The following is a 20,811-nucleotide window of genomic DNA, read 5'->3' on the forward strand; positions in this document are numbered from 1 at the left end:
GTATCAGTGGAATCATACAGTTTTTGTGTTTTGTGACTGGCTTATTTTACTTAGCATAATGTTTTTAAGGTTCATCCACATTGTACCATGTATCAGAATTTCATTCTTTTTATGGCTGAATAACATTTCATTGTATGTATACACTACATTTTGTTTATCCATTCATCTGTTGATGGACACGTGGGTTGTATCGTGAATAATTCTGCTATGAATATTTGTGTACAAGTATCTGTTCAAATCCTTCCTTTCAGTTCTTTTGGTATATCCCCAAAAGTGGAATTGCTGGATCAGATGCTAATTCCATGTTTAACTTTTTGAGGAACCACCAAACTGTTTTCCATAGCAGCTGCAGTTCTTGACATTTTATAGTGTTTTTTTTCTTTTCTTTTAATTTTTATTGGAGTTTAGTTGATTTACAATGTGTTAGTTTCAGGTGTATAGCAAAGTGAATCTGTTATACATATACATATACCCATTCTTTTTTAGATGCTTTTCCCATATAGGCCATTACAGACTAATGAGTAGAGTTTCCTATGCTATACAGTAGTGGCCCTATGTTTTGGGGTTTTTTTTAAACATCTTTATTGGAGTATAATTGCTTTACAATGTTGTGTTAGCTTCTGCTGTATAACAAAGTGAATCAGCTATATGTATACATATATCCCCATATCTCCTCCCTCTTGAGGCTCCCTCCCACCCTCCCTATCCCACTATAGTGTATTTTATACAAATCTTTTGAACAGGGTCCTAAGTACAAAACCATGTATACAGCACTTTATGAGTGATAAGGAACTTTTGAACATGATTTTGAGTGTATGATTTTTGTTTTGTACACTTACTACATGGGAGGTTTTTGATGATGCAGGAGCATTTTTATGTATGTCAGAATTTATACTGTGTTGTCTGTTTACAATAGCCAGGACATGGAACCAACCTAAATGTCCATCCACAGATGAATGGATAAAGAAGATATGGCACATATATACAGTGGAATGTTACTCAGCCATAAAAAGAAATGAAATTGAGTTATTTGTAGTGAGGTGGATGGACCTAGAGTCTGTCATACAGAGTGAAGTAAGTCAGAAAGAGGAAAACAAATACTGTATGCTAACGCATATATATGGAATCTTTAAAAAAAAAAATGGTACTGATGAACCTAGTTGCAGGGCAGGAATAAAGAGGTAGACATAGAGAATGGACTTGAGGACACGGGGTGGGAGGGGGAAGCTGGGGCGAAGTGAGAGTAGCATCGACATATATACACTACCGAATGTAAAACAGTTAGATGGTGCGAAGCAGCAGCATAGCACGGGGAGATCGGCTCGGTGCTTTGCAATGACCTAGAGGGTTGGGATAGGGAGGATGGGAGGGAGGCTCAAGTGGGAGGGGATATGGGGACATGTGTATGCATATGGCTGATTCGTTTTGTTGTGCAACAGAAACTAACACAGTATTGTAAAGCAATTATACTCCAATAGAGATCTATTAAAAAAAAAAAATGACCGCTTAGAGTTGAGCTCAAGAAAAGTCTGCCCCAACCAACACATGCTTGCTACCCTGCTCTCTGTCTCTGGCTCACTCTTAACCTGAAGTGGAGGACTGCCCTTCCCCCAGCTAATTGTGGTCCCCCCGCGCCCCTCCCCCATTTCTGGGATTTGTAAGTAATAAATCTTGTAACTTAAAAAAAAAAAAGAATTTATACTGTGTTGTGTTATTAGTTGCAGGTGATATAGAGAACAAGAACTTAGATAATGAAGTAGAGATTTCCTGTAGAATTTAAATTTTTGAAAAAGTAATGTCACTTTTAGTTTCAGGACATTTGCACTATATACCAAAGAATATGCGACTGAGCCTTCAGTAATCATAACTTCTGTCTTACCATATTGGAAAGGACATGGGCTTTGAAGTTGGCAGTCTTACTTTTGCATTGTCTTTAACACCCCTCATTTTATTTATTTGTTTGGTTGTTTATTTTTAAATTTTTATTGGAGTATAGTTGATTTACAGTGTTGTGTTTCTGCTGTACAGCAAAGTGAATCAGTTACTCAATTATACATATACATATATCCACTCTTTTTTAGATTCTTTTCCCATATAGGTCATTACAGAGTATTGAATAGAGTTCCCTGTGCTATACAGTAGGTCCTTATTAGTTATCTATTTTATACATAGTAGTGTGTATATGTCAATCCCAATCTCCCAGTTTATCCCTCTCCCCCTTTCCCCCTTGGTAACCATAAGATTAAACCCCTCATTTTATATATGAGGAAACTGATAGTGGCAAAACTGGGTCTGCAGACCAGGATTCCTGAATTGTTTATAAATACATATACCATTTTTTTCTTTTTAAAAAACTTATACTTTGAAATAATTATAGGTTCATAAGAAGATATTTCATTTTATTTTTCTTCTAATTATTAACAAAAGTCAGATTTAGTTTTCCTAAAAGATGAAAATAATTTCTTTTTTTAAGTTTAGCCATTTGAATTGCAAAAATGTTTGTTGTAGCAATACAGATAATACAGATTTTCAAAATAAAATTAGTACCTCCATTTTGTCTTTTGTGATATGGATAACATTTTGGTGTATAACCTTTAATGTGCTTTATTTTCTTCGAGAAACAAATCAAATATATACACATAGAGTTTTTATATTTACATGGAAGTATATATTTACGTTAGTCTCCAGTTTACTTTTACAAATTAAAAAATCCTGTATAATAGACATCTTCTGATTCAACACACATCAACCTTAAGGCTATATCATTATTTACTTAATGATTTGCCAACTGATGGATAGTTAACATTGTTTGCAGTTTTCTACGCTTATGAACAATGCTGCAAAACATACAGCAAAGTACTTGGTGCACATGTGTGAGTATTTATGTAGGATAGAGTCTAAGGTGGTTTAAGGGAGTGGTTAAAAGCACAGATGTGGGGCTAAGACTTCCTGGAATGAATTCAGGCTGCACCACTTAATAGCTGTGCAATTTAAGGCAAGGTACTCTTTGTGCTCCCATTTCCCTTTGTAAAGAGGAACTTAGATCAGTGATAATCTCTGCTTTTCGGGGAGACTAACTTTGACAGGCTGGTGGGGGAAAAATCCTACCTCACTGTTTACTAACTAAAGAGGTTGATCATCTTTTCATATGTTGTAATCATTTGTAATACTTTTGTGAACTACTCATCATATTCTGTTCTCATTTTTTCTTTTGACTTGTTTGCCTTTTAAAAATTGCTTGTAAGATTTCTTTATATATTCTGGATAGTGACTCTTGTATACAGTGAATATATCCTTTACTCTGTTGCTTGCTTTACTCTGTTGCTTTAATTTGTCTGTTTTTTTCTTTTCACATTGCTAAGTTGATCATATCTATCTTTTATGAATTTCTGTTTCTGCTTAGGAAGACTTTCTGTATCCCAAGATTTTTAAAAATTCTATTTTCTTCTAACACTTTAATAGTTTATTTCAATGTATAGCTCTTCAGACAGATCATATGGGATTTATTTTGATTGCAGTGTGAGACAGCTATATACTGTTTCTTTCTTAAAATGGATAGACCAGGATCCTGTTACTGCTTTTAAATTGGGCCCATCCTCGCCATATTGATTTGTTATGTACCCCCCTTTTTAAAATAAATTTATTTATTTATTTTTGGCTGCGTTGGGTCTTCGTTGCTGTGCATGGGCTTTCTCTAGTTGCAATGAGCAGGGGCTACTCTTCATTGCAGTGCATGGGCTTCTCATTGTGGTGGCTTCTCTTGTTGCAGAGCACAGTCTCTAGGCTCATGGGCTTCAGTGGTTGTGGCTCGCGGGCTCAGTAGTTGTGGCTCACGGGCTCTCGAGCGCAGGCTCAGTAGCTGTGGCACACGGGCTTAGTTGCTCTGCGGCATGTAGGATCTTCCCAGACCAGGGCTCGAACTCATGTCCCCTGCATTGGCAGGCGGATTCTTAACCACTGCGCCACCAGGGAAGCCCTTGTTATGTCCCTTTTATCAAATATTAAAATCTCATTAATTCGTGGTTCTGTTTATAGATTCTCTATTTAGTTTCTTTGATCTTTTGTCTGTTTTTGTACCAATATCAAATTATTTGTTACTGTAGCTTTGTAGTACAGTTCAGTATCTGATAGTGCAGATCCCCACGTTTCTTCCACAAAAGTTTCAAAGCATGTCTCATGCATTTACTCTTTCATGTAAACTTTAGAGTTAGTTTGTCAAATTATGTAAACAAACAAAAAATCTCCGTTATTTTGACATAGCGTTTTAATTTAACAATGACTTTAGCCTGAAAATTTTCAATTCTCCATAATCTAAAAAGATAAATTATTTAATTTTTAAAAAGACTTTGAGGCATGGAGGTCTATTTGTTCTCTTCCCCCTTTCTGTAGGCTTTTTGTAGCATTTCTATAATAAAAAGGAATATTTTAATTTTGTTTAATACGTGTGTATTTTCCCAGAAGTGAATTTTTCATTGGCATATTAATACATATTTAATTGTAAACAATTAGGTTCTATGGCATTTTTTTCAGGTCTTATGTTTTCTGTGGTAATGGTTTGATGTTAACATGTAATTACAGGTAACTGAAACTGCTCTTCATTAGTTTTATTTTGTAAATTAGGACACATTTTAGACTACTATAGTACTCTTTTAGTTATGTGGCAGTATTACTACTAGCTTTTAGGTGAAAGATAAGACAGTTTAGAGTATGTTTTAGGGTGAAGATGTTTCTGTATAGTATTTATTCCCCTAAAATATGCTATGATTAGTACTGGTTAGTATTAAATGTTTTAGCTAAAAAAAGGAAGTTCTTTTCTGTTTCTGTTGAATCAAAACATTTAACAACCTCACACCTTTTATCTTGACATGAAGAATATACAGAATTCCATCTTCTGAGATAGCAAAAATTGATCTGATTAATATCTTTCTAATTTTTTATGAAATTTGATTCTTGATCATTGAATATGCCATTTTTTTCAGTAGTAAGCAGTATATTTTGTTTTTTCTTATGCAGGTCTTCGAAGTTCTACAGTTTAGTTCCTAGCGCTGAACCTCCTTCTCCCTTAAATTATTATAAACTTTTGCTGCTGTTTAATAAACGTGAAGATGTCTCGCAGTCCTGATGTGAAGGAAGACCCTGTGGAATGTCCTCTTTGCATGGAGCCCTTGGAGATAGATGATATCAACTTTTTCCCTTGCACCTGTGGCTACCAGATTTGCCGATTTTGTTGGCATCGAATTCGCACTGATGAAAATGGGCTTTGTCCTGCATGCAGAAAGGTAAATACTCCAAAATAACTTTGTGTTTAGTTTTTTTCCCCATGCCTATGAGTAAGTAGATTTAAAAGAATCTACAAACCTCAGATGAGATAATGTGTAGCATTGTATTTTTAAGATTTAATGAAGTGGAAAGAACACTTGCCTTGGGAGTCAGAGTCTTGGCTTTATTGTTAACTAAGTATATGACCTTGGTGAAGTCACATAACCTCTCTGGTTGGCCTTAATTTTCTTATCTGAGGAGACTGACAAGGTTGGTGGTGCTGGCTGTTTAATAGGATTAAGGGTAGAGAGAGGCAGTAGATTTAGATAGGACGGTGTGAAATTGGAAAAACACAATCAGTATTACATCTGGGGGGAAATTTGCTTTAGTTTTCCAGTACAAAATAGTAGAGAAGTTTTGATGTGTACTAAAAAAGATCATGAGTTAAAATGAAAAGAGAAATCCTGGTTTAGAAGGTAATACTTACTCATTTGTTGGTCCTTATGACAATGCTAGGCTGATAATGCTATCCCTATTGTATGGTTAAGGAAACTAGGCCTTTTAAGTAACTTATCGAAGGCATCAACTAATGGGTAGTAGGTTTGGGGGTCAAATGCAAGTCCTTTGAATCCTTTCTAAATCTAAAAAATCTATGATTTTTAAAATAGTATTCTGGGTTTTGTTGTTTTTATAAGCAGATGCAGCAATTACAGTGTAGTAAGTGACCTATTAGGGGGAGTAGGATTGCTGCATCTCTGTTTTGAAGGACTTTGTTACCACCTTAGGGACTAATGCAAATAGCTATTTTTTGCCTTATCTTTAATATCTGTTTATATGATTTAAACTTTCTTTTGTTTACCCATTCAAAGAGCTCTTGGTTCATTATTACCAAATTTTGAGAATTGGAAATGTGTTTTAGATACCTAGATTATTAAAAAAATAATATCTCAGAAGGCAATGTGTTGTCCAGTTGTTGTTTTTTTTAAATCTAGTGGGCAGTTAACGTATATTATATGAATGAAAAAAGGTGAGCTCTACTTAAATGTTAATTAATGTAGTTTTTATATATATATATGTTATATAACAGTAGGTGTTTATAATGTATATATATATCTTTTTATATAGTTCATATACTTTAAGAATGTGAATGGAAAGGTAAATGAAAACGATAACATTAGCTTTTTAAATTTGTGTTAATGAATTTTAAAACATTCAGTTGTATTTTAAAAATCAGTTCCCCATCATTCCATTAGAGGACAATTGTATTGAACTATTATGTTGAAAGTGGTGACTTTCAGGATAACCTAAGACTATTTGAGGAAATAGCAAAGAAATTCATTTCAGTTTTAAGGGATTACCTAGAATCACCTCAAATCCTTAGAAAGTGCAGTAAAAAATAGAAAAAAATTTAAGATTAAAAACTAAACAGAGGGGCTTCCCTGGTGGCGCAGTGGTTGAGAATCTGCCTGCCAATGCAGAGGACGCGGGTTCGAGCCCTGGTCTGGGAAGATCCCACATGCCGCGGAGCAACTAGGCCCGTGAGCCACGGTTACTGAGCCTGCGCGTCTGGAGCCTGTGCTCCCGAGGCCGCGATAGTGAGAGGCCTGCGCACCGCGATGAAGAGTGGCCCCCACTTGCCACAACTAGAGAAAGCCCGTGCACAGAAACGAAGACCCAACAAAGCCAAAAATAAATTAATTAATTAATTTAAAAAAATATACAAAAACTAAACAGAGTAACTTCAGCAAAGCTGGTTGTTAGTAAAAGGGTTCCTTTCTGGGAGGACTAGTGTGAGGAATCTGGAGGGCAGAAGGCCATTGGGATCAATTTGAAGAAAAAGTGTTAACTCAAAACATATTCAGGAGAAGACTGTTGAAAAAAGGTAATAATAGTGGTGCTTCAAGACCCTAGGAGAACTGTCAGTGTGGTTGGTTGAGTACAGAGGCATTGGAGCAACAGTCCAACTTTTATGCCAGGTAGCAGAGACAGATGCCCTCTAGTTGGAACACTGATTATAAATTTAGGTCAGAGCCTTAAAGGGGATAGAAATACCCTGGAGGAACTAGGACCTCCTATGCTCAGAAGATGAACTATTAACATACCCTTTTGAGCTGTTTTTCCTCTCTGTGGTCACAAAAAAACATCCTACGGCAAACAGAAATAGCATTTTATAGACTGGTTGACAGAGTTCTTACATGTGCAACAACCAAGAATCAATAGGTATTTTAGGAAAGCCAACATTATGGAAGGGAAGCACAAAAATCAGTATATAGAAGAATCTAACATAAGTAAGCAAACAGAAAGAAACTTTTTTAAGTGTCATTGGTACCTCTTAAAGAGGTAAGAGAGAATGACATATTCATGTAGAAGGAACATTTTTTTTTTTAAAAAACAGAGATCTTCAAAATGAACAATCTTATAGATAGGTTGAAGAAAAGAATGAACACAGTTCAGGAGCAAATTAGCGAGTTGGAAGATTGTGCTGAGTATTTTTTTGCAGGATATAGTGCAGAAATATAAAAAATAGAAAGCTTGAAAGAAAAGTTAAGCAATGTAAAAGAGAGATCTTCTGGTTCTAATCTCTGCTAAGAGAAGTTTTAGAAGCAGTGAGCTAAGAATGGATCAGAAGAAATAATGAAAGAACTAATAGAAGAAAATTACTCACTATGAAAAGCAGTTGTCCTCAGATTAGAAGGGTTCTGTAAGTATGAAGCAAGATGACTGAAAAATATCAACATCTATTTACATAATTGTGAGATTTTAGAATATCTAGAATAAAGACAAAGTTCTGAAAGTCCATGAGAGAAAAATACATAGATCACAAAGGAACAAGAATAAAACTGATGCCCGTGTTTTTGTTTTACAACCATAGAAAAGAGAACACAAATGAAAAATTTGTTTTTCCAAATTTTTGAGTGAAAATAAGTTTTAATGAAGAATTCTCAATTTCATTCAGATTTGAAAGCATAATAAAACATTTTACAGACATACAAAGATTAACAGGTTTAATATCCACTCTACAATACAAGTAGAAGAGTTGAGGATGACTGCTAGATTTTGAACTGAGCAACTAGAAGTAGAGAATGGCCATTTAACTGAGATGGGGAAGACTGCATCTTCTAGGAATAGGGTTTTTGAGAAGATCAGGAACTCGGTTTTAAACATGTTAAGTTTGAGATTCCTATTAGAGACTTAAATGGAGATATTGACTAGACAGGTGAATATTCAGTTTTGGTTTGGGCATGGAGATATAAATTTGGAAGTTAATCAATATATAGAATATTTTTATAAATTAATGACACTGGATTAAATCACAGAGAGGGTCAGTGGAAAAAATGAGAGATTGTCTAAGGATGAACACCAAGGCTCTCCAACATTTATAGAAAGAAAAGAAAAAAAAAAATCCAGATTAAAGAAATATGAGACAACCTCCTTTTGGGTCTCCAAGTTAGAATCTTTAGCTGAGGCACTTATTGTTAATAGTCAGACCAGGAGTTTTTTTTGTTTTTGTCTTTGTTTTTTAATTTCTTGTTGACTTAATATCCACAACTCTTAGAACCTCTCCTTAGTCTCTTAGCTACCAGACTTTGCTCATACCTGTCTCATGGCATGTATCACGGAAGGCAGACAGTGCAGGACACACAAAGTCTTGGAATCTGGCTTAGCTTTGCTGGAGAGTGCTGAACACACATAATTATGAAGCTGCCCATCTCAGTCAGAGACCAGCAGAGCTTTACATCTCTGGAGCCCAGCCTCAGTGGTTGTGTTAACACAGAAGGAAACCACAAGTGTTTCTGGAGAGGACCATGAAGCTACAATTTAGATACAGCCCAGCCCTGCAGGGAGAAGCCTGTAGAAGGCGTTATGTGAGATGTCAAATTGAGATGATTTAAATAAACTTGGAGATGCAGGTGGCGCTAGTTGAAGCCAGCTCCTGATTTTGGCTCACAAGATGAAACCTGTCTGTTTGCAGAAAAGGCCTCTTTTGTTTTAATAGCTTTGAAAAGCAGAGAGAGAGGCAGGTTTTAAAAACATATGAAGTTGAATGTTTCTCTTTGGTCCTAGTTGCTGAGCCTAGTGGGGTCAAAAGGACCTTAGTGCTTCCCTAAACAGGTGCAGGTCATTCCTTAGACTGCCTTTGCATGTCCTTTTAGTGCAGCATGTCTGAGAAAAATATCTGGTGGAAACGGCAGATGTGGGAACATGGGTGGTTTACTGATGTAGCACCATACAACATTGGCTCACATGGAAATTAGAGACTGGCCAAGGAAATGAAAACTTCAACAAGGGTATTATTTTCACCTCAGAAATAATAGAAGATATTGAATCCATGAAACAAGGACAGTATGGTATAAAAAATTCAGTGAATAAGAAACAGTTATTGAAAATTTAAATATGATAGCAGAAATAACTCAAGCAAAGAGTTGGAAGATGAAGTTGAGATGATCTCTTAACAAGTAGTGCAAAAAAGGCAAAGGAGAATGTTTGAGAGAAGAGATAACTTTTATTTGAGGATCAGTCCAGGAGGTCACATAACAAATAAGTTAGTATTCTAGAAAGAGATCACAGTGATACAGAGGAAAATTGTCTTCAATAATATATGATTGAAGAATATTCCCAGGACCAAAGGACATATTTTCAGATTAAAAAGGCACCAAAGAATACGAAAACGTTAATTCAAAAAGATATATGCACTGTTATGTTCCTTGTGGTATTATTTACAGTAACAAGATATGAAAACAACCTGTGTCCATCAATGGATGAATGGATAAAGGAGATGTGTATTCCACACACTGGAATACTACTCAGCCATCAAAAAGGTGGAATCTTGCCATTTGTGACAGCATGGATGGACCTTGAAGGGTCCATGCTAAGTGACATAAGTCAGATGGAGAAAGACAAATACTGTGTCATTTCACTCATATGTGGAATATACAAACAAAATAAAATAAATGAACAAACCAAATAAAAACAAACACATAGATACAGAGAACAGAGTAGTGGTTACCAGAGGGGAAGGGGCGGAGGGGGAGGGTGAAATAGATAAAGGGCATCAACTGTTTGATGACAGATAGAAACTAAATTTTTGGTGGTGAGCACGCTGTAGGGTACACAGAAGTAGAAATATAATGTTGTACACATGAAACTTACAGAAGGTTATAAACCAGTGTTACCTCAAAAAAAACAAACCACCAAAAAAGCAAAAACGCCTGTCAAGTGCCAGGCACAAACTTTTATTTTTAAGTATCAAAATACCAAAGAGAAAGAAATTCTACAAGTTTCCAAAGAGGAAGAAGTAGGTTGCACATAAAAGATCAGGAATCAGTCATTTCAGACTTTTCTAAATCAAGTCTTAAAGCTAGAAGACACTTCTGAAGGAAATTTATTTTCATTTCAGAACTCTGTATCTGCTTGACTTAATTAAGTATGAGGGAGTTATGAAAAGACATTTTCAGACCTGAAAGTTCTCAAAAATATTTTACCTTCTGTGCATTCTTTCTCAGAAATTTACTAGAGGATATGCCCCATCAGTATAAAGGAATGAAGAAGAGAAAAAAAATACATGGGATAGAGGAAATAGGTAATCAAACATAGGCAAGAAGCAGTGGGATTTCTTGGATGATGGGGAAAGATGAAAGATGTGACCTGTAGAGGGCAGTTAATCCAGAATGTGGCAAATCAGAAAGCTCCAAGGGGAATCTCTACAAAAGATCAAAATGAAAGAATACTTGGTGTTTTTAAAGAGAAATGTCTTGTGAAGCCATTTCAACAATTGGAGGAAATTTGATGGTTGAATTAGTAATAAACACATAGAGATCTAATCAGACAAAACACAGTTATTAACTCTATGGGAAACAAAAACTTGTACAGAAAAGGAAAAGTAATCATATTATGCTGCAATGGCTCAGATATGACGTAGGGGTTGAGATTTATTTTTTTTTCCATACAGATATCCTGTTGTTACTGCATCTTTTGTAGAAAAGACTACCCCTTTACTTTTTTTTTTTTTTAATAAATTTATTTATTTATTTTTGGCTGTGTTGGGTCTTCGTCTCTTTGCGAGGGCTTTCTCTAGCTGCGGCAAGCGGGGGCCACTCTTCTTTGCAGTGCACGGGCCTTTCACTATCGTGGCCTCTCTTGTTGCAGAGCACAGGCTCCAGACGCGCAGACTCAGCAGTTGTGGCTCACAGGCCTAGTTGCTCCACGGCATGTGGGATCTTCCCATACCAGGGCTCGAACCCGTGTCCCCTGCATTGGCAGGCAGATTCTCAACCACTGCGCCACCAGGGAAGCCCCACCCCTTTACTTTTGAATGGTTTTGGACTCTCATGAAAATCAGTTGCTCATAAATGTGTCAGTCTATTTCTAGAGTCTGTATCTCTTCCACTGATGATTATGTCTATCTTTTTGTCAATGCCATACTGTCTTGACTACTCTAAATCTTCAAATCTGTTACAATAAAAACTTTCAAATTTGTTATTCTTTTTAGAATTTATTCTGTGTATCTGAACCTTAGCCTTTCCACATAAGTTTTTATTTTTTTTATTTTTTTTTATTTTTGGGTGTGTTGGGTCTTCGTTTCTGTGCGAGGGCTTTCTCCAGTTCCAGCGAGCGGGGTCCACTCTTCATCGCGGTGCGCAGGCCTCTCACTGTCGTGGCCTCTCTTGTTGCGGAGCACGGGCTCCAGACACGCAGGCTCAGTAGTCGTGGCTCACGGGCCTAGCCGCTCTGCGGCATGTGGGATCTTCCCAGACCAGGGCTCGAACCCGTGTCCCCTGCATTGGCAGGCAGACTCTCAACCACTGCACCACCAGGGAAGCCCTCCACATAAGTTTTTTAATTAGCTTGTCATTTTGTACAAAAAGCCTACTGGAATTTTGGTTGAGATTGCATTGAATAAGCAGGTCAATTTGAGGAAAGACGACATCTTGAAAATGTTGACTCATATAGGCCATGAATAAGTTTTATCTTTCCATTTTTCTAGGTTTTAAACATTTCAGAAACAATGTCTGTAGTTTTCATGTACAGAGTACAGCATGTTTTGTTATATTTGCCTATAACTATTTTTTTTGCGGGGGGGAATTTTTTTTGGATTTTTTTTTTTTTTTTTTTTGGCCACGCCACATGGCATGTGGGATCCCAGCTCCCTCACCAGGGATCAAACCTGTGCCCCCTGCAGTGGAAGGGTGGTGTCCCAACCACTGGACCACCAGGGAAGTCCCTGTGTTTTTTTGAGCTTTGGCACATGATACTGTTTTTAAAATTCCATTTTCCAGTTGTTCATTGTCATTATGTAGAATAATTAATTTTTGTTAAATAGATTCATTAGGATTTTCTAAATAGATGATCACATCTTCTGTGGATAAAGACAGTTTTATTTCTTTCCAACCTTTATTTTTTTTAATTGTTTTTCTTGCCTTATTGCAGTGGGTAAGCCCTACACTATAACCTTGGATAAAAGTGGGATGAACACATATCCTTGTTTGTTCCCAATCTTAGTGGGAAGACGTTGAGTATTTCACTATTAAGTATGTCACTGTTTTTTTGTAGATGGTCCTTATCAGGTTGAGGAAGTTTGCTTTTATTCTTTGCCTACAGAGAGTTTTTATCATGAGTGGGTGTTGCATTTTATCCAATGCCTTTTCTGCTTCTATTGAGATGATCGTGTGTTATCTCCTTTGTTCTGTAGAAACAGTGATTTAGGTTGATTTTTTTAATCAACCTTCCCTCCCAAAGGTAAATCTCATTTGATCATGATGTATTATCCTTTTTATTTTCAATTTGCTAATATTTTCAGGAGGAGTTTTGCGTCTGTGTCATGAGAGGTATTTATCTGTGGCTTTCTTTTATGTTGTTTTTAGATTTGGTACCAAAGAAATACTGGTTTCAGGAAATGTTTCCTCCTCTATATTCTGAACGAGTACATGTGACTGGTGTTCTTTTTTATTTCCTCCCTAAATTCATTGTTTACACTCACTCTATCAGGGTGTCTTCAGGAGGGCTGTTATGAAAACTGGCTACCACAGGATTCCTGTATGTAGATTTCTGGAATTCTTTTTGTACTAGTTCCCCCTTTGTGGTATTTTGCCCAATAAATTTCAGTTCCCTCAACCTCTTCAAATTTTGAACACTGTCCCCCTCTGCTCATTGTGACCGTTGGACCCAGTGCCAAGGTCCAGTAAGTGCCAGAAGAGCAGAAAACTGGGACACTTGTGGTTTTCATCTTTTTTCTTTCTTTTCTCTCAGAGGTCGTAGACCTGCTGTTCACTGTCTGTTGTTCAGTGTCTGAAAACAGTTATTTCATATATTTTGTCTAGTTTTCTAGTTGTTTATGCTGGTAGCCCTAGTCTGTTACCATCTAATCTGTCATGGCTGGAGGTCGAAGTGTATAAATAATATTTGAACTTCATAATAATGTAATTGTGACCCTTGACCTAACCAAAATTAGGATGGAAGGTTGGAAAGTGGGCTTGGAATGTATGGTTAGGCTGGCTGAAAGAAATCTGAATCTTCAGTTTGCATAATGTAATAATATTTAATACTGAAAAATCAGGAAGTAGCAATACAAGCATGTTATTTAATGATGTGATAGTAAATGACAGAAGAATCATCTAAAAGAATAGATTATTTTTAGGGAGAGGCAACTGTTGAGGGGGAGGAAGGATATGGGGGACTGCTCTTTTTCCTAATAAACCTTGTAGAACTGTTTGACTAGGAACACATATAAGAAAATTATCAGGGAAACTAGGGGAAAAAAGATAGAGTGGGCAAATGGGAATCATAGGAAAGAAAGTATAATAGTACTGATATTAATTAGTCATAATCAAATTCAAGATCAAACACATTTAAAAAAGATAAAGAGGATATTTTTCTTACTGATGAAAGGTCCCCTAAAGTCACGAAACTTTTATTTACTTGACAGAGCTAAGAAGTATATTGAGCTGATGTAAATACCAGGAGAAACTGCACCCAAATGCATAATGGAGAGACTTCTAATTTCTGTATTTTAGAAATATATGAAGTACACAATAAAAAGGAAATGGAAAATTTGATTAACACAATTAGCAAGCATGTGTGTGTTTGTGCATGCACACAACTCTGTACAAATAAATTTGTACAAAAGTTTAAAATACAGGTATAGTGGGCACAGAGATTGACTGTTAGGCCACAATGGATATATTAATCAGTTCCAGAAAGTAGAACTCACTTGTGTATTTCTATTTATTCCTCTTGGTGTTTGTAGGGCTTCTTGAATCTGTGGATTTGGTGAGTTTCATTAGTTCTGGAAAAAATTAAGCTGTTATCTCTTCAGCTGTTGCATTTATTCTCTTTCCTCTCTTTCTGAGACTCTGATTAAATATTTTCCAGATCTTTTCACTATCTGCCATGTCTTTTAATCTCTTTTCTGTTTCTTTCTTTTTCTTCCTTTCATGCATTAATGGATGATCTCTTCTGATCAATCAGAATTTTTTTTTTTAGGTCTAGTCTACTGAGTTTTTAAATTTTGCCATTGTGTTTTCCATTTCTAGAAGTAACGTTTGTTCTTTTTTGATACTTGATTTTTTAAAAAGCTTTTTATACCATGCAGATATTTTCAAGTTTGTCATATATTTGTTTAGACAGATTAGAATTATTGTTTTAAAATCTGTCCAATAATTCCAGAAGCTGAAGTCTTGTGAGGGATGTTTCTGTTGGTTGTCATTCATGTTGTTTTATTTCCTTATGTGATTTGTTGTCTGTATCTGCTTCGTGGTTGTCATTGAATTATTTGTAGGGTTCTCCAAGGCCCAAGATGAATTTGCCCTCCTATAGAGAGGCTTTGATTTGGCTTCTGCTGGATCCTGTAAACATTGCCATTAGGGATGCCTTAAGCGTAAAGGTCTTCGCTCTGGCCAACCATAAAGGTCTTTTGTTCTCCTGGGTGCACATCTTCCCTGGGGTTGGTTTCAACTTCTCTAGGATGGTTTTCTTCTACACCCTTTTCCTTTTTTCTTATCTTGTACTGACCTCTGTGTAGTTTGAACTTATCCTGAGACAAAATGAGTTCTTTGGGGGTGGGCTGGGTCTCAGCTTAACGTGGGAGTGATCTCCCCCAAAATTCTTCACCTTGATTTGGCCTTGGACTTTTAATGCTGTCCCTCTTCCCCCATTTGTTCCTCTCTCCCATTTGTTGTTACTCAGACTTTCCACTTATCTCTCTGGGTTTTGACTTTTATCCAAAAATTGTCTTGGGACTTCCCCACTGCAGATCATTATTGTTTTTAAGATGTTGGTTAGAAAAAAGTTTTATACAGTATTTTTCATTGTCTTTAGCAAGAGGAAGATATAAAGCTGTAAATGCATTAATTAGGAAATGAAGAACAAAAATAGATGAACTTATTTCCAGGTTAAGAAACCAGAAAAAGAATAAACATTGCGACAATGGAAAGTAGGGATTAAGTCGAATTTAGTGAAATAGGAAAAAAGCAATATTTCAGTAAAGGTTAGAGCTGGTTCTTTGAAACAATGAATAAAATAAAGTCTTGGTAAGTCTGATCAGAAAATAAAATAAGTCTGATCAGAAAATAAAACAGAAGACACATGTAAATACACATGTAAATTAGGAATAAAAGTGGAAACATAACTACACATATGAAAGGAATTAAATGATTACATTAGAGACTATAAACCATCTTAATTAGTAGTTTGGCAATTTGTTGACAAATTAACACAATTAGAAATATTTTACACATTAAAAATGCTTCTCCACAGGTGTCCTATTTAACACTAGTTTGTAACATGCAGTAGTACCTTTAAAGAAAAATTTTTTACTTGTAATTTTTATTTGATCGTATATTCCTAGAAAATTAGGCTTAACCTATCTGTTTCGGTCAAAAAGTAGACCAGATATATTTTTCTTTATATTCATTTTTCGTACTATTACTAGCTTTGTGGGTCACGGTCTCTTTCTGCAGCTATTCAAATTATGTGTTTTCATCTCCCATCTTTAATCTACCTCCCTTCCTCATCTTGCTGTATTAGCTTATTAATTTTCTATTATTGGATTTGTAGAGTAGGTTTTTATGGTGGTATGTGTGTGGAGGAGGAACCATCATGGAATTCATGGTAAACTTATTTGTTCTCCTGTGTTGGTATCTTTCTGTATTGGTATGTGTAATGTATCACTATGTAGCAGTTATATTCCAATAAAGTTGACTTAAAGTTGACTTTGAAGTCTTATGGAAGTATATTTCCATAGGAAAAACTTGGAATAACATAGAAGAAGATTGGGGTAACCAGTGTTATATACTCAACATGGTGGTGCATCAGTAATATACTTGATGAGAATTGATACTGCAACCCGATTTTTGGTAATTGTCATTCTCCATTTTTTTATTTTTGGGGTGTGTGTATGCATTTTTATTTTTTTGGCATTTATATTACTTTGCATCATCTTTTATCAGGATTTTACAGTGTCAGAGATTGTTAGCAAAGAAAAAAACCGGTGTGCTTGTCAAATCCTTCATGTTTTCAGAAGAGTTAAATGTTACATCAGTGTTTTTCAAACTATATCTGATGCAGAACCAGATTTTTTGTATTCCCCACCCCACCCCACCCCCGCCGCCCCGCCACAGTCTGTTGGTGTTTGATACAGGGTCCTATTAAGCATGCCTAGTACCCAGCTTGTGTCATGTGATTTACCACCTAAGTTCGATAACAACCACACAGATAACTATCTTATTCTTCAGAGCCCACTGATGATGTACTTGAATGTTGTGGCAATGTTAAGTTGCTATAAAGTTTCCAAATGCTTTTTCTCAATTTTTATACTTCTCTTATCATGGACTGGTAAGATTCAGTGCGTGGATTAGACTTTGAAATGGAACTAGGAACAATCTATATGCTTGATGCACTCAGGGAGTAGACTATCACCACTATAGATGTTAGTGAAGGGCAACAGCTTTCAAATAAACTTAATGATAAACGCTCCGAAAGGAGCTACCCAGAAATCCTGTGGTAGAAAATAGCTTTTCCATTTGCAAATGAAAATTTTAAATGATCTTGTGGAAAGATATTTTAATTGGTTTGTATGTAGTTCATTTTTATACTTGTGCCCATATAGCTTTGAATAGTTTCATGGGGTTAAAATCATCCAGGCAGATAGATTAAGATTTGAAAGGAGATAATATAGGTACAGAAGGGTGAGTGGAGAGAGAGAAAAAATTTAAATTGGGAAGATTACATCATTGATTGAAGAATTGAATTTATTGTAATAGATCCTTAACCATTTGGTTCCTCAAATTAAAATGTAAGAACACTTTGAAATAAGTTTTTTTTTTTTTAAAGATGGTAGCCAATTCTTTTTATTTATTTATTTATTTATTTATTTATTTATTTATTTATTTATTTTTGGCTGCGTTGGGTCTTTGTTGCTGCGCGCGGGCTTTCTCTAGTTGTGGTGAGCGGGGGCTACTCTTCGTTGTGGTGCGTGGCCTTCTCATTGCGATGGCTTCTCTTGTTGCGGAGCACGGGCTCTAGGCATGTAGGCTTCAGTAGTTGTGGCACATGGGCTCAGTAGTTGTGGCTCATGGGCTCTAGAGCACAGGCTCAGCAGTTGTGGCGCACGGGCTTAGTTGCTCCGTGGCATGTGGGATCTTCCCAGACCAGGGCTCGAACCCGTGTCCCCTGCATTGGCAGGCGGATTCCTAACCACTGCACCACCAGGGAAGCCCGACATAAGTTTTTTTTAAAAAAGAAAATTAGTAGTGCTAAATTTCCGCTTCTAGATAGTAGCTTGGTATTAAGGTGGCAAATATTTATTGAACCCCTAAAATGTGTGACATAAACTTTGTATTTGATCCTGGAGAAAGCCCTCATGTCATGCAAAAGTCAGGGAAATTACTGAGTCCGCTGTTTTCTGTGCCTCCCACTCACTAGTAAGTTGGAGTATGCCAAATAGATTCAAATTTTTAAATGTGGGAATTGAATGGTATGGACGCTTACATCCTGCAGGACCACTAAGAGTTATGCCTGAATATTTAAGAACAGGATTTTTGGAGACTTTATGTTATTACTAGTAGACGTTGAGGAACATAAAAGGAAATCTCACTTTCTTAATTGCCTTCAGCATTAATCAAAGTGGGCTCACAAATTGGAGGGTGTTTGTTTTTTTAACTAATTTTTAAAAATTTATGTATGAAAAGATGAAAGTAACTTTATGTTAAAGGCATGCAAGTTTTCATGCTTGTGGATACTTCCTCCTCTCTTCCTCATTCCCACTTTTTTCTTCTTTTTTTTAAAAATAAATTTATTTATTTATATTTTATTTTTGGCTGCATTGGGTCTTCGTTGCTGCACGCAGTCTTCCTCTAGTTGCGGTGCGTGGACTTCTCATTGCGGTGGCTTCTCTTGCTGCGGAGCACGGGCTCTAGGCACACGGCTTCAGTAGTTGTGGCACGCGGGCTCAGTAGTTATGGCTCGCGGGCTCTAGAGCGCAGGCTCAGTAGTTGTGGTGCACGGGCTTAGTTGCTCCGCGGCATCTGGGATCTTCCCGGACCAGGGCTCGAACCCCTGTCTCCTGCATTGGCAGGCAGATTCTTAACCGCTGCGCTACTATGGAAGTCCCCTACTTTTTTTCTTGACAGCAGCATTTCTGTTAATCCCCACTTCTGATATTCTGATAGGCACAGTTTCCCATTTCTGGGATCTCTTCACATTCAGCTTTTAGATATTATTATTTAGTGTGTTCCATCTTCCATTTATTATTAACTGTTTTTTGTAGTAGTACAGTTGTCCCTTGGTATCTGCACGGGATCGTTTCCAGGAACACCACACCCCACCCCACCCCCGCAGATACCAAAGTCCGTGGATGCTCAGGTCCCTTATATAAAACAGTGTAGTATTTGGGTATAACTTACGCACATCCTCCCATATACTTTAAATCATCTCTAGGTTACATATAATATCTAATACAATGTAAATACTATATAAATAGTTGTAAATACAATGTAAATGCTATGTAAACAGTTGCTGGGTGCATGGCAAATTCAAGTTTTGGTTTTTTGGAACTTTCTGGAATTTTTTACCCCCAAATATTTTCAGTCCATGGTTGGTTGAATCTGAGGATGTGGAACCTGCAGATATGGGGGGTTAGCTGTTATAATAACTGACTTATTGAATGCTTCTGTGCAGAACGCAATTTTAATTACTTTATAAGTGTGTTGTCTTTCTTAATTCTCACAGAAACCCTCTGAATAAAGTACTCTGATTCCCATTTTACAGAATAGAAGACTGAGGCAGACAGATTACATAACTTTGCCAAGGTCTCTTGGTAAAGAATGATCCAAGATTCAAAGCCAGACAGTGTGAGTCCACAGCTCTTATTCAGGCCATCAGTAGTCTTGGCATTAGCAGTAGGAATGAAAACAAAATTATAATGATGAGAGAGGAAACCATTGTAAGAGTGTAATTACTAGTATTTGTTGAGGGATTACTTTGTGCCAGTTACACATAGTAATTGCTTTATGAGTGTTATTTTTACGCCAGCCTTTAAGATTATTTTCATTTTACTTACGAGGATATGGAGGCGTAGAGTTTAATTGACTTGCCTAAGACCACGTGGATAATAAGTGTTGAAGCTAAGTTCAAACTCCTGGGCCAGAGGATCTATGTATTGCTGTTTATTTGCCCATCTGTGTCCTTAGACTGGGAATGTATTAAAGAATAAGTACTTCATTAATCTCCAAGCACATAGTAAGTTTTCATTAAATATTTGTTGATTGTAATACATAAACCCATATTTAGATGAGAGAACTTATACTCTTTGCCTCTTACACAGTACCTTAGAAGCCTAATTTTCCTGTAAACTGTGTGCTAGGCATTGTAGGGAATACCAAGATTGTTGTTTTAAATTTTAGAACCTTTGGTGATGTTTCAAGTTTCAGCACAAAAAGTGGTTTAAGTAGTATTTTAAAACAATTCTATATAACATTTAACTTTTATTAAATAAAAACTGAAAAGATTCAGAAAAAGGGAGTTGTAACAAAGGGAGATGTGATGTGCATACACATCATCCAGAATTTGATAATTGTTATTCGTACAGTTTTCTGTTTATTTAATGCTAACTTCTATATTTGTTTTATGCCTACAGCCATATCCAGAAGACCCAGCAGTTTATAAACCACTCTCCCAGGAAGAACTGCAAAGGATAAAGAATGAGAAAAAACAGAAACAAAATGAGAGAAAACAGAAAATATCAGAAAATCGCAAACATTTGGCTAGTGTACGTGTTGTACAAAAAAACCTCGTCTTTGTTGTAGGTCTGTCTCAGCGCCTAGCAGACCCAGAGGTAAGTCTTCTCTTTTCTTTCTCAACTTGGCCTTTTTTCTTTTTGTTTATTTGGAAATAATAGCTGACCCTGCCCAACTGCAGGATTTACCTGAAAATATTAAAACTTAGGAGAAAATGGGAAATATTTTTTTAATAATCACTAAGAAACCAATGACCAGTTGTGATCTTAGGCAAGTGTATTAATCTTTCTTGGCTCATTTTCTTCAGTTGTAAAACTAGGCA

The 20,811-nt window shown here is 36.3% G+C and overlaps 1 protein-coding gene across 8 annotated transcripts in view; it reads left to right on the forward strand.

Moving 5' to 3' along the window:
* The window catches only part of CNOT4 (CCR4-NOT transcription complex subunit 4), a 141,875-nt gene that overhangs the window by 55,799 nt on the left and 65,265 nt on the right, over positions 1-20,811 (forward strand). For all 8 annotated transcript variants that reach the window (XM_036862907.1, XM_036862913.1, XM_036862908.1 and 5 more), the window contains 2 exons: positions 5,014-5,279; positions 20,390-20,587. In XM_036862907.1, coding sequence (XP_036718802.1) covers positions 5,106-5,279; positions 20,390-20,587 — 372 coding nt within the window. In that variant the 5' untranslated portion in view covers positions 5,014-5,105. The remainder of the gene's footprint in view (positions 1-5,013; positions 5,280-20,389; positions 20,588-20,811) is intronic.

The sequence above is a fragment of the Balaenoptera musculus genome, chromosome 9 (genome assembly GCF_009873245.2).
Source record: "Balaenoptera musculus isolate JJ_BM4_2016_0621 chromosome 9, mBalMus1.pri.v3, whole genome shotgun sequence".
In the NCBI taxonomy this organism is placed as follows: domain Eukaryota; kingdom Metazoa; phylum Chordata; class Mammalia; order Artiodactyla; family Balaenopteridae; genus Balaenoptera; species Balaenoptera musculus.